At 39.2% G+C, this 15,239-nt stretch overlaps 1 protein-coding gene across 1 annotated transcript in view; it reads right to left on the minus strand.

Moving 5' to 3' along the window:
* The window catches only part of TMPRSS7 (transmembrane serine protease 7), an 86,733-nt gene that overhangs the window by 45,585 nt on the left and 25,909 nt on the right, over positions 1-15,239 (minus strand). Inside the window, exons 4-9 of the mRNA XM_072617033.1 lie at positions 12,141-12,208; positions 10,805-10,992; positions 10,102-10,140; positions 9,725-9,953; positions 6,181-6,311; positions 4,592-4,704 (exon numbers count right to left, since the gene is read on the minus strand). Of these exons, the coding sequence (XP_072473134.1) occupies positions 4,592-4,704; positions 6,181-6,311; positions 9,725-9,953; positions 10,102-10,140; positions 10,805-10,992; positions 12,141-12,208 (768 nt within the window). The remainder of the gene's footprint in view (positions 1-4,591; positions 4,705-6,180; positions 6,312-9,724; positions 9,954-10,101; positions 10,141-10,804; positions 10,993-12,140; positions 12,209-15,239) is intronic.

Raw genomic sequence — 15,239 nt, forward strand, 5'->3', positions numbered from 1 at the left:
GAAGACTGTTGCGTGGGATAGACTTGGTGAAGACTCCTCAGATTGTGGTTTTCTCCCAAGGGTGAGGTGGGGCCTGGAGGCTCGGGGCTGCAGTGTTTTTGGAATAGAATAGTTCCATATAAGGTATAAAACTGTGTGGTGTACTGGGGTCTCAATGATTGGACAAAACTTGCGTAATTCTTCGATGTCTTCATTTCAAAGGGATTGGTTAGATTTCGTGTCTAGAATGTAAGACCATATCCTCAGCTAATGAGGATAATGGTCAGTGGGGGGGAGGAGGGACTTGCGTTAGGGTTTATAAATCACTGTCCTGATTTTTATCTTCGGCTTTCCTACTCCAGGTGAACTGCTGTGGGATTGTCCAGATTCTCGAGAATCGAATAAAACTCTTTTCTGTCATCACTTTGAGAGGCCTCTGAGTAATTGATTTATGTAGGGACCTGAGCCATCCCACACACTGTCTTTTACCTTTTATTGCATCCCAGCTCTTAGCACAATGCCAGCATTTAGTAGGCTCTTTTTTATATTCTATTAATTAATTTATTTTTAGTTTTTAGCGTTCACTTCCACAAGACTTAGCAAGCTCTTAATAAATGTTTATTGATCGCCTGAACAAACCTATATCTTCTTGTCTCTGAGGCCAGCTTTTCTGTCCACACTAACAAAAACATTGACTCAATGATCTGCCTTCCTCTGAACCCAGAGAATCGTTACTGAATACTTCTGCTTAAAAACAAAATGTTAAAGCTCTTTCTTTATAAACATCTCTGCCAAAGGCCTCCTTTGATAGCTCATCGTGGAATGGAGATAAAACTAGATTCTGAAGGATACTGGCTTGTGCCTATACTATTTGTTTCCTATTTATGTGGCATAACCCATAAACCCCTGCATAGATATCTTGCAAGGTTTTTCAGAGATTTTTTTTTCTTCTTAAGGGTCATACCTTAAACCCAAATCACTCCACCTCTCATTGATTGGCCAACAATAGGTCCCAGCCCAAACAACTCTTGGTCATCATTTAGGCCCTGATTGGCTCAGATTGAAGGTAAATAGCAAATGTTTCTGTTCTGGCCAGAAATTCTGAGGGTCTTCCCCTCCCAAGTTGATTTTTTTTTTTGACTAGATGTAATGCTATTAGAAAATCAAAGATCTTCCCTACCCATTGATGGCCTGCCCATTAAGGGAAGCTTGATTAGGGGAGGCCCATACCTTTTGTTAATTTCTAATGAGGCACTGGTTCTCAAGGGTTGTGATGCCCTCTGGCTCTGAAAAGTGTACAAATACTCTGAGGTGAGGTTTTACTTTGGTGCTTACTCATTGGAAGTGTTTGTTTGACCAGATGAGACTGGGCAGCCGCTAAGGAGTCCTCTCCTTCCCCTCCTTTGAAAACCCAGATGTTGGTGCTTCTCTCTCTGCTAACTATGTATGTATGGTCAGACAGTCGGATGTCTGTTGATCTGTGATGTATGTATTGCTTATGATCAGACAGTTGGAAGCCCTGTCTGTTGACTGATCTTTGTTTCTGTGTATTTTCTCTGAAGTTCAGGGTGCTGACTTTTTCCCCTGAACTTAAGTGAGTGATGTATGTGCTTGATTAAAGTGATTGTTCACCCCTCAAAAGCTGCTTTCCTTTTAGAAAAGCGCATCTAAGAACCTGTACAGAAGGCCCTCCTATATACGTAGGGGTCCTTGCTGTTACACCAGGTAAAAAAAGCCATGCTCTGCCTCACTTCTTATCTAGCTGAATGGGCATTGCCTCAGTCAAACTGAGACCTAGGAAAAACATTAGCTTTAAAAGGCTGTGGTCTCCCACTGCATCCAGGACCATCTCTAGTCATCCTGATTGATACCTTACCACTGGACCCATTTGGGGTTTTCTTGACAAAGTTACTGGAGTGGTTTGCCATTTCCTTCTCTAGTTCATTTATCAGATGAGGAAACTGAGGCAAATAGGATGAAGGGACTTGTCCAGGATCACACAGCTAGGAATTAACCATATAGCAGTGAAGGCAAAGTTTCTTCCATGTCCTGTCTTAACAGTTCCTCATCCTAAAGCTGGCCTGGTGATCCATTTCTAGGTCCTCCCCCACCAAATACACACTCCAGAATTTCTATTGATGGATCTTATGTGATCTCAGGGCAGACTACAGGTTGTAAACCAGTTTCAAAGAGGCAGCTTTGATGACACTATCAACCCCCCCGACACCCACCCACCCAAACCACCTCTCTCTACTAAGCAATAAGGTTGAAGTTGTATGTAAATCGGTACCAAAGATTACCTGGGAACTGGTGATTCCAACTCTCTCTTTCCAACCCAGTTGGGCATTCATTACTGTACAGTGGTGAAAGTAAGTGTAAGCAGAGAACTCACAATGCAATGAAAATGACTTCCTGAAAGTCAGAAGACCACTTCAAATACAATGCAGATGCTCAGTATTTTGGCCTCTGGGATGGCCCCAAACTAGACTGTTTAGTGGCTCTTAAGCATCACTTTGTACCATAATAAAAATGACCTCATAGTATTTTTACTATGTTTCTCATAGAGTTGTTCTGACTGAAAGCATTGTTTAGTTTTAAAACACTACATAATTTCAGACTATCATTATGGAACGAAGAAAACTCAGATTTTCTTCTTGGGTGGGGTCTGAGCAACAGAGACTCCCTCCTCCTTCCCTCAGGTGATTCCAAATTCTTTTCCTATAGGCACTTCCTCCAAGAGAATTTCCAGAAGATGGAGGTCTATACTTTCCCTTCCTGGACTTCTGGATGAACTTCAATAAAAAGACCTCAGAGAGCATGAGGAGCAAAGCAGTGGAGGCCTAGATCAGGGAGTTCTGAACTCTCAGACCCTACTCTCCTCTAGCCTCTCCATCCTGACTTCTCAACTCTTTTTTTACTAGGCCCTATATTCTAGGAGCACCTAGGTGGTACAAGGCATAAAGTATCAAACCTGGAGTCAGGAAGGCCTGAGTTCAAATACAGTCTCAGACACTTACAAGTTATGTGACCTTAGCCAAGTCACTTAACTCCTATTTGCCTCAATTTCTCTTCTATAAAATGGGAACACAATGGAGAAGGAAATGATAAACTGCTTTGCAAAGAAAATCCCATGGACATTCACCTACTGGAGTTGTACATAACTGAACAGCAATAGCCCTATTTCCACAGCTGTAGTCACTTGAGCTGCTGGCCCAAACAGAAGTCACCATTGGAATACTGACCTCATAAGTGTGCAGATACTATATAAAAGATTCACCTTAAAGGCATCACTAAAGTGTAGGACTAAGGGGAGAGGATCCTGCCATCTTGAGGCCACGTGACCCTCTAGGTCCTAGCATTCGACCTTTTGACTGAATCCAAACTTCACAGAACAGTTCCTTTTATTAAACATTTAGTGAACAAGATGAGGAGATCAGTGTTCCAGGGATGAAATCATACTTACTCTGAAGAAGAATGAAATCAGTCTCAATCCAGAGGCCTGATCAAGAATTTATTCATACACATTGGGTCAATGGACCTAAGAAGGCTCCCTTATGGCAAAGGAAAGACTACTGAATTTGGAGGGATCAATTTGGAATTATAAGAACTAAGTTCAAATTTGAACTCTACCTGTAGAATCATGACCTAATCACTTGGGGACAGCTAGGTGGTGCAGTGGATAGAGCACTGGCCCAGGAGTCAGGAGGACCTGAGTTCAAATGCAACCTCAGCTACTTACTAGCTGCGTGACCCTGGGCAAGTCACTCAACCCTTATTGCTTCCAACAAAAACAAGGTAGCCTAGTCACATAGCTTCTTTAGACCTCACTCTTTTCATCTATAAAATGAAGATGTTGGAGTAGATAGCCTCTGAATGAGGGTATCAAACTAGATGACCTCTGAGTGTATCCTGAACCAGATTAAAATGTAATTGGGAAATGTTTAATGAAATTAATTAAAATGCAATAAAACAGATAATGTTACTATGTGATTTTCTAAATCAATATTCAGCCCTGGAGGGGTCTTTATATAAGATATGATGGCCCTCTTTTCTATTTGGGTTTGATAGAATTGCTCTGGAAGAATATTTAGATTTCTTAGAATCTACAAAAGAATGGATTTTTATCCTAATGATAATGATTTGTTCTTCATAAAGTACTAACTTCAAGGGACCATTAACCTAAATTAATAAAAATGCTTCTGGAAGGTTTGTACAAACTATGGCCCACAGGCCGAAGGCCTGGTTTTGTATGCAACCTCCACTAGAATGATTTTTACATTTTAAAATAACATTTTCTTGCATTTTAAAATGTCAAAACCCATTTTTAGTTCACAGGGCATTCCAAAACAAGGTGTCAGACGGGATTTGGTTCTCTGCAGTCGTTTGCCTAGCCCTGACGTAAAGTACTGATTTTTCTTCCTCACTTTTCGAGGTGTTACTATTAGTCTAGTGTGACACCTCAAACATTGAAATAAACAATAATAGTAGGCAAAATAATTAGTATTTAGAAATAGAATTGGTTGATTCCCCATTATTTGTTGTTGGCTGATATTAAATAGCAGGATTTTTGCTGTTGTCCCTAAGAAAGAAGGAAAAGTTAAGGTACCTATACCTGAAATTTCCATGTGCACTTGCATTTTGGAGGATAGTAACTTGGGTAGTATGGACTTGAAAACTTCCCTTCAAATCCAGTGTTCTCCTTGGCTAATATGGTGTTCCCACACTCTGCCAAAAAAAATGCACAGAAATGAGAATTTTTTATAGAGACAAAACAGAACAAACACTTTTAAGGCCAAGGCATTTATCAAGCACACACTAAATTTAATCAGTTCAGGTTTGAATTCTAATTCTGCTTTTAAAAGCAAGTTTATGGTATCTTAAGGACACAACATCCTGAGCTTACAGCACCAATACTGGTTTCTCACAGAACATGGCAGGTGAAAGGAGCCTTAGAGATCATCCATTCTAATATCCTCAATTTTGTTGTTGTTATCTAGTCGTTTCGGTCACATCCAATTCTTCATGACCCCATTTGGGGTTTTCTTGGCAAAGATACTGGAGTGGTTTGTCATTTCCTTCTCCAGTTCATTTGCCAGATGAGGAAACTGGAGCAAACAGGGTTAAGTGATTTGCCCAAAGTCAATTAGTTAGTAAGTGTCTGAGGCCAGATTTGAACTCAGGAAGATGAGCCCAGTGGAGAGAGTGCCAGGCCTGAAGTCAGGAAGACTTATCTATATCTATATTTATCTATATCCATATCCACACACATACACATATATGTGTGTGTATATATGTATATACACACATGCATGTGTATGTGCATGTGTGTATGTGTGTATGTGTGTGTGTATATGTGTATATATACACTCATTTTGGTTAAAATAAAACTATTGAAATGTATCTCATTTTTGTTACAGTCACTGTCCTTATACATATAATAGAAAAAAAATTCTCTGAATCAACCTTTTATATATATGATCCTGGTGACAAAGTGAGCCTAGTTTATTGAAGCAGGTCAGAATAAACCATTAGCCTTTCTAGATTCACTCCATCTCCTGTCTGCCCCAGGAAGATTATCTAAATTTGTCTATACATTTTACCCAGAGCATCTGAGATTTATGGTTAAAGTAACTGTGATTATCCATATTTAAGCAATGCATTTTTTTTTTACACCTGATTATACAAAGCCTTCTGTAAATTGGATTGACTGGAAAACATACATATTGATTGGTTGTGACTAAGGATTCAGGAAAGTTCAATGATCATCTTTATACTCGTTTGTAGTGTTGTAGACAAAGGGCATTAAAAAAAGACACACTCCTCCCTTCCTCTTCCAGGAATACACTATCGTAATTCATCACCCTAAGAGCTTCATTTGGATACAGAGATTGCACTTCTGATTTCTCCAGTAGAGAGAACTAACTCCCAGTTGACATTCTTTTTTCTAATGCAAGTGGGCACTTTCTTTGCAACTCAGAAAGCTGCCTAGAGCACTGAGAGGTTGAGTGACTTGCCAGAGTTAAACAGTCAGATTGTATCAGAGGCAGAAGCTGATACAGAACCCAGGTCTTTTGAGGTTCCAAGGCAAACTCCCTATCCAATACACCAAGCTGCTTCCCTAATACAGGAGTATGCGTACATTTGCATTTTACTTGTGCATATATGGAGTTTACATTTGTAAACATTTGACAAGAGACTTACTTTCTTCTGGAATGACCTCAAAATATCCCCGAATTCCTGACAACCTCCGCACTCGTGGTGATTTAAAGGTCACCAACATGAGATTGTTTGTTGAAACAAATGACATTAATGATCTGGTAGGTTCACAAATTCTGAAACCAGATACAGAGTAAAAGCATGAATAACAGATTATTGAATGACTAGGAATTCAAAAACCAATCACTCGTTGCACAGGCTGTTCCAAAGCTCTTAAGGTAGTTTTAAGCTACTAAGTTCAAACTTGTTCAATCACTTCAGTCAGCCAACACTTCATGTCCCCATTTGGGGTTTTCTTGGCAAAGACACTGGAGTGGTTTGCCATTTCCTTCTCCAGCTCATTTTACAGATGAGGGAACTGAGGCAGAGTTAAGTGACTTACCCGGGGTCATAGAGCTAGTAAGTGATTTGAACTCAAGAATCTGAGTCTTTCTGACTCCAGGCCTGTAGCTTTATCCATTTCCCCGGCTCAAAACAACCCTAAGACTTTTAAGACGTCCTTTATTAATTCTGTCATCTCCAAAATGGAAATGTTGTGCTTATCTTATAGGGTTGCTATGAAAATCAAATAAGACTTAAGTTTTGGAAATAAGAATTCATTATTCAGTAAAAATTGCTGGGAAAGCTGGAAAGCATTCTGGAAGCAATATCTTACAGCACTTAACAAGATAAGGTCAAATGGTTACATGACCTAGATAGAAAGGGAGATAGTACAAGAAAATTTGAAGATCATGGAACATATTACTTATCAGACTTATGGATAGGTGAACAATTTATGAATAAACAATAGATAGAGAGCAGTGTAAGGTGTAAAATAGATAATTTCAATTATATTAAATTAAAAATATGTTTGCACAATAAAATCAATGTAGCCAAGACCAGAAGGAAAGCAAAAAATTAGGGAAAAAAATTTATAGATAGCTTCTCAGTCAATCTCAAATATATAAAGAACTTTGTCAAATCTATAAGAATATGAGTCATTTCCCAGTTGATAGTCAAGGGATATGAATAGGCAGTTTTCAGATGAAAAAATCAAAACAATTTATAGTCATATAAAAATGCCTGTCATTATTAATTAGAGAAATGCAAATTAAAATAATCTTGAGATATCATTTTATGCCTATCAGATTGTCTAAAGTGATAGAAGAGGAAAGTGACAAATGTTGGATGGGTTGTAGAAAAATTGGAAAACTAATTCACTGTTGGTGGAACTGTGAACTAATCCAACCATTTTGGAGAGCAATCTGAAATTATGCCCAAAGAGTTATTAAACTGCCTATACCCTTTGACCCAGCAATATCCTTACTTGGTCTGTTTCCCAAGATGATTAGGAGAAAAAGAAAAGAACCTACGTGTCCTAAAATAGTTACAGCAGCTCTCTTTGTAGTGACAAAGGACTGGAAATTGTGGGGATGACCATTGATTGAGGAATGGCTGAATAAAGTTGTGGTATACAATTGTGATGGGATATAAAAAATTATAAGCTTGATAATCTAGTCTTGTATGACATATTAAAGAGTGAAATGAACAGAACCAAGAGAATATTGTATACAATAAGAGTAATGTTGTTTTAAAAACACCTGAGTGACTAAGTCATTTGGACTATTATAAATACCCAAATTAACTACAGAGGAATGTCCTGTGAAGGAAGATGCTATCTGTATCCAGAGAAAGATCTGATAAATAGAAGGATATATAGAATGCTTTTACATATATGTGTGTATAAATAAATAAATATCATATCATATTATATATATATATGTTGGTATCATACAATATTATATAATATTTAATTTTTCGAAACATCTCAAGATAATTTTTAATTAGCCTAAAACTCTGGGTTCATTACTTCTGCCTTCATTTTGCTAACTCAACAGGAATTTTCTTAGCCTTCTTCCTTAGGGGTCCCTAAATTAGACATCCAATGTCCCTCTAAACCAGAGCTAACCCTTCCAATCCCACCTTCTTCCAGGCCCACTTTCCTAGGGGATATAAGTTAATTTGACCTCAGAAATATGGGGAAGTTGCACAGTACCTTCTAGTCCATCGGGTAACACTTGAATGTTTTCTATAATGAATTTTTCTTTTTTTTTGCTTTTTGTGAGGGAGCTGGGGTTAAGTGACTTACTCAGGATTACATAGCTGCTAAGTGTCAAGTTCCTGAGGCCAACTTTGAACTCAGGTCCTCATGACTCCAGGGCTGGTGCTCTATCCACTGCACCATCTACTTGTCCCTTATAATGAATTTCATTGGACCATGAAATACCCCTATAAAGTCATCAATCCATTGGGCATTTCTTGGAATCGTATAATATTACACAGATTTTTAACTGATGTATAATATTGTCATATTATACTCAGACCATTATAATAAACAATTCATTATAAGGATACTTTGTGATATAAGAGAAACTTTACCTAAATTTAGATAAAAATAAAAATTAGACAAGAAAACTATTGGATCTCTCCATATTCTTGCACTTAGCAAAATCGCTGGCAAGGTAGTCACTTAAAAAATGCTTGATGAATTGAATTGATTTTAGATATGGCAAATTGTAGCCTAGTTCTTGGGCATATTGCACCAGCACTGCCAGTAAAAATTGGCATTGCATCTGACTGGTGCCTACTAATGGCATTTGTGAGTGAATCATAGCAGATAGAATATAATAATTGGAGCCAGGAAGGCCTGGACTCATATTCTGTCACTGGCACTTAGAGGCTGTGTGACACAGAGCAGACCACTTTACTTGACACTGCCTTAGTTTTCTCATCTGTTCAGTAGGAATAATGACAGCTGTTGTGTCACCTCACAGGGCTATTGTGAGCATCAAATAAGAAAATATGCACAAAGTACTTACATAATTTTTCAACCACCATATAAATGTCAGAAAAGCAATTTTGTAATAGTACCCAGAAGATGACTGGGTTCAAATTCTGCCACTGGTACTTATTAGTTGTATGACACTGGAAGTCATTTAATCTGCCTGTGCCTGCATTTTCTCATCTACGAGTGGGGTGAATAATCCCTGTTATGCTGCTTCACAGGGCTTTGTGAGCATCAAACTAGATGACATGTGCAAGGCGTGCTGCAAATTTCCAAGAACTATAACTGTAACTAGAAATGACAGAGAGGTATTTGCATTGTGACTGAAGGAATGGCCTTAGAGTCAGAAGACCTGGGTTCCAATCCCATCTCTGACATATACTGGTTGTGTGACCCTAGACAGGTCACTTAATATCTCAAGTGCCTCAGAAACTCTAAGTGACAAGAGCAGGTGCCAATGTACATTGGTAGAAGTTTGTTCACCCAGAATTTCCTTACACATTGAAATCACAGGTCTGGACATAAATACCAGTTATAATGATAGTGATAATACTGATGCCAGGGTAAGTGTTATCCTTTCGCATAGAAAGGCGTCCCTCCCCTCAAAAAAATAAATCCCAAGAGAATTAGTAAACAATGAAACAAAAGACATCTTACAAAAACATCTGTCAGATCAACAAGTGTGCCTCCAAACTATGTCCGTACCGATATAAGATGGTGCTCTTGATAGGCATGAGAGAGTCATAGATGGTCAGGGAGTCACTGACGCAATTGTCAGCTTCAATTTGCAAGGACACGACAGAGAGGCGAATGAGATAGCCCACCGAGGCAATCAGTTTGAAGTGGCACATCAGGTGTCCCGAGGTAGCAGAAATCTCCAGAGGAAAGTGCTGAAAGGGGTGATCTGCATATAAATCCTGAGCACAGCTTTTATCTGTGAAGACAGTACAATTTACTTGAACATTAAAAATTTGCTGGTGGCCTGTGAACAGAATGAGTGGATGGCAAAACGGATTGTTATTCAGGGAAGGAAAGGATGTAACAAAAAAGAGAATTGGGATATCGAGCATGAAACCATTTACCTATTCCAATAGTTGAAGAGTAATCAGACCTGAGTCCAGCTGCATCAAGAAAACAAAGAGAAAACAGTCCTTTAGGGTCAGCATTTCCATTCAGGTTGATTTAATCAAGGGAAAAGCTTTCTAGTCCTTTCTCATCCAGCAATAACCAATGCTGTTCTGTATAAATGCCTGCAAATTGAGTTTAAGAATTTTCCACTGCAGATTTTAATCCCCAAATCACTAGGAAATGGAGTCTGCAAGTTTCTGTAGAAACTACACTGACTTCTTGAAGGAGTTTGGAATTTGATGGAGATACTATCAGCTGTCAAATTCATAATGCCAACTGGGGAGTATGGTGGAAGGAATAGGGAAACTTTGTAATACTAGCTAATTCTGGATGGGTTGGGGGTTAGATGTTGTCCTGACTTTTCTCTCCAGGATTCTCAGATTGTCCTTTAAAATGAGTGGCCTGAGACAAAAAAGAAGTATAATTAAGTTATAATGAATACAGGAAGTCAGTAGGTTAACTGTTGGCCTGGGACTTCCATGTTTGCAGTCTGGTTCCAGTCAATGCTGTTCAATCTCTACATGCATTTAGGCTAGTTGCTTCACTCATCTATGCCCCATTGTTCTTATCTGAACTTTCTTCATTGAGAAGGGAACATTAAGTTCATTAAGATGTTGCTATAACTAACAGCAAACAGCTTAAAGGAGAAGGACACACCATTTAGTACCACAGAATCCATGTCGATAGCCAGGCCTTGCAAGTTTCCCACAGAGGTCCGGTTCACAATACTCGTCTGAATAGAGTCCTTCAAGACGGCTGCTACACATTCTTCACAGAAGACCTTGGCATGTGGTACCACAAACACAAGCCAAAAGTGCACAAGGAGGCCACCTTCATTATTGTTGCTGAAGCAAAGAAATAAAGATGTTCAGGGAAACTCCTAGGATGACAGCATTTCAGGCATACACTAATAGTGTCCAGACACAAATATGGGACTTCTTTTAATAAAACAAGGACACATTCTTGTTTTGTGCATCATGTTCTCTGTGTGGGGGGCAGGGGAGGAGAGGAGGGAGGAGATCTTGATATTTTCAACAGATAGTGTCCATGCTGATCTTAGAAGCCATTGAATCCAATCTCCTTTTACCATTGAGGAAACTGAGGTTGAAAAAAAGGTGACTTGTCTAGGGTCACACAGTTATTTAGTATCTAAGGCAAGATTCAAAGTCAGGTCTCCCTGACTTGAAGTCCAGTACAATATATCAAACACTTGTTAGGTTCAGGAAACCGTGTTAGGAAAAGGGAAGCACAAAAAAAAAGAGTGAAATAATCTCTACCCTCAATGAACCAACATTCTTTGAAGGGAAATGTAACATATACTTGGCTAAGTAAAAACAAAGTCTGTCTGTCTGTCTAGGCATATGTATATGTGTGTGTGTGTGTGTGTGTATGCATGTGTGTATATATGTAGGTGGATATATATGTGTATATATATATATTATATATATATATATACATATATGGAGAGAGAGAGAGAGAGAGAGAGAGAGAGAGAGAGAGAGAGAGAGAGAGAGAGAGAGAGAGAGAGAAACAAGTGGCAAGGAGTGGCAATTAGGAAAGTTTCATGCCAGGTGTGATACATGAGCTATAATTTGAAGGAAGTCAGGGCTACTACAGGGCAGCTAGGTGGCACAGAGGATAGAGTTCTGGGCTTAGAGTCAGAAAGACTCATCTTCCTGAGTTCAAATGTGGCCTCAGACACTTACAAGCTGTGTGACCCTGGGCAAGTCACTTAAGCCTGTTGGCCTCAGTTTCCTCATCTATAAAATGAGTTGGAGAAGAAAATGGCAAATCACTCCAGTATCTTTGCCAAGAAAACTCCAGATGGAGTCACAGAGAGTTGTACATGAGGAAACGACTCAATGACATACTGACATCAGTCCACAATGCAACACGTAGCTTTAGGGCACATGGGTTACTGAAACAAGCTGAGACGCACCAAGGCAAAAAGAACCTATGAATGATGCAAATTATGACCAGCTTAAGATGTTACCTGACATCTGCAACCACAGACTTCTTATAAAATTTGGAGAAGGCAGATGTTGTGTATACTAGGTTCATCTGAAAAGGAAAGTCAGGATGCCAGATTAGGTGGATTCATGTTCAGTTGTAGTTGATGAACACAATGTCTTTGAAGTTTGGTTGCCTGTAGGAAAGTGGTTAAAAAAATCACTTAGACGGAAGCAGAACCAGAAGAACATTGTACACAGTTACAGTCACAGTGTGCAATGACTGACTTTGATGGACTTGGCTCTTCGCAGCAATGCAAGGTTCTAAGACCACTCCAAAAGGCTCCTCGTGGAAAACACTGTCTACATCCAGAGAAAAAATTACAATCTGAATGCAGATTAAAGCATACTATTTGCTCTCTTTCTCTTTTTTGTTTTGTTTTGTTTTGTTTCTTGTGGTTCATTGCATTGGTTATAATTCTTCTTTACAACATGACTAATATGAAAATATGTTTAATATGAATTTATATGTATAGCCTATATCAGATTGCACACTGTCTTGGGGAAGGGAGGGAAGGGGAGAAAATTTAAAACTCAAAAGCTTGTGGAACTGAATGTTGTAACTAAAAATAAACAAATTTTTAAAAATCCCTTAGTCAACAAGTGTTCACTCATTTAATAGATCTGGATTTTGTATGCTTGATCAAACTGGTATCTACAAATTGTGTAATATGTCCTATAATCCTTTTTTGTTAATTCATTTATTTGCTTTTTCTAACTAGTAAATAAATATCTATGGAACATCTATTACATAGACAAAGTATGCAGTTAGATTCAGGAAAGAAGGATGCACAACCTCTAGGAAAACCAATAGCATTTCCCTCCTACCTCCATCTCTCTTTGTATTTCACAAGTGGTGGGAAAGCTAATGGGAAATATCTAAAACATGCTGAGGGCCTTGGAGAAGGGCTATATGAAACCAACTGTTACTTTATAAAGGTCTTCAAACTACTCCAAGTCCAACATCCTGCATCTTAGAGCTCCTTGGCTTCCTTCATTTGCCACTGATTAAAACAAGTGTTTAGTAAAGGACAAAGATAAGGTCACTTCTCAAATTTCAGTCCTGACTCAATACTCCTAAGTGTGACATGAGGTACATTTGTATGAATAGACTCTTTACGATGCCACTCTATTTTCATAATGTTTCAGGGTCCGCAAGAGAATCAGCCATTGAGGAAATGTTCTCAGGAGACTAGAAAGTCAAACAGAAGAAGAGGGAGAGGAAGGAAACAAGCATTATAGAATGCCTACTTTGCAGGGCAGCTGGACAGTGCAGTGTATAATGTGCTTGTCCTGGAATTAGGAAGACTCATCTTTCAGAGTTTAAATCTGGCCTCAGACACTTACTAGCTGTGTGATCCTGGGCAAGTCACTTAACCTTGTTTACCTTTAAAATGAGCTAGAGAAGGAAATGGCAGTATTTTTGCCACAAAAACCTCAAATGGGTTTATGAAGAGTCAGATACAATTGAACAACAAAAATAGCTATTGTGTGCCAGACATTGCGATGTTTTTAAAATAAATTTTATGTCATTTGATACTTACAACAATCCTTTGAGGTAGATACTAGTATTACCACTGTTTTACAGGTAGGAAACTGAAGCAAACAGGGGTTAAGTGACTTGCATAGAGTCACACAGTTAGTAAGTGTCTGAGGCCAGATTTGAGCTCAGGCTTTTCCTGACTCCAGACACAGTGCTCTGTCCACTGCAGCACCAGCTTCCCCTAAAAAGAGAACAAGTGAAAGAAGAGCAGCTGCTATGTAATAGAACTTTGTGGGCCACCTCCCCATCTTTTGAGGATTTGGCAATTATTTATGGGTTCATTGGCCCCCAACCCATCCCATTCTACTAGTTTTGGAAGACTGATGGGCTAAAACTCCAGCAGCCCTGTGAGACTTATCCCATATTTACCAGGAAGATTCCAGTCAGAAGAAAGAGAGAGAGAGAGAGAAAGAGAGAGACAGACAGACAGATAGACAGACAGACAGACAGACAGACAGAGAGATAGAGACAGACAGACAGACAGAGACAGAGAGGGAGAGACAGGCAGAGACAGGCAGACAAAGATACACAGAAAGACTGAGAAACAGAGATAGAGACAGACAGATAAAGACAGACAGAAACACAGAGAAACACAGAAAGAGACAGAGAGAGTGAAGAATTTCCAGGACCAAGGAGGAAAATTGAGCTAGAAAAAAGAAACACCAGATGGACGAGAGATTGTTGTTAGTTGTCCTTCATTGTCAAAGAGGACCACGACATCAGGGAGATGATGTCATGACTTGCAAGCAAATGGGATTTAAATGAAGAAGGCCTGTACAAAGTCACCAGCCTCACTTCCTCCTCCGGAGCCATCTGGGTCCATTGGCCAGATATATATCAGGACAACTGGAGATGCCAGATGGACAAGAGAGAGTCTTCACAAAGGATAATAAGATTACAACTCTAGAACTGACAGGCACCTCAGAGCCCATCTAGTCCAATGCCCTCATTTTACAGATGGGGAAACTGAGGCCCAGGAAGAGAAGATGACCTGTCTAAGGCCACACCGGTAGCAAGCTGTAAGAAGAAGGACAGGAATCTAACCTCCCTGGCTCCAGACTCAGTGTTCTTTCGCTTTTTCCCCATGGTACCATGATGTCTCCATCCTCTATATAATTGTTGTGTCACAGGAAAATCACAAAGCTTTCTACAATGTTTCCCAGTCCCTATGCTGACACCCAGGAAAGAGGGCCTTCAGCCTGTTATGTTGTACTGTGATGGCACTTACTGATACACATAGAGGAGGTAATTTTACTTTGTGAATGTTGGGAGTCTTTTCAGTCAATGCATTTTTCTAGTATTTGCTTCACATTTTATTTTAAGTAAGTTTCTCTTCTTGCACAAGATGTGCAGTCAGTTAGTACAATTATTTGCCATCAGATTACCTGGTTCAGATACTTGCTTTACCTCTAATACTACCTGTGTGATTTTTGAACATGTCACTTTATGCCTCTGGACCTCAGTTTTCTCCAATGTAAAATGAAGAGATTAAACTCGATGACTTCTGAGGTTCTTTCTAGTTTAGTGCCTAGAGCACCAA

This window comes from Notamacropus eugenii, chromosome 5, assembly GCF_028372415.1.
Source record: "Notamacropus eugenii isolate mMacEug1 chromosome 5, mMacEug1.pri_v2, whole genome shotgun sequence".
NCBI classification, from domain to species: Eukaryota; Metazoa; Chordata; class Mammalia; order Diprotodontia; family Macropodidae; genus Notamacropus; species Notamacropus eugenii.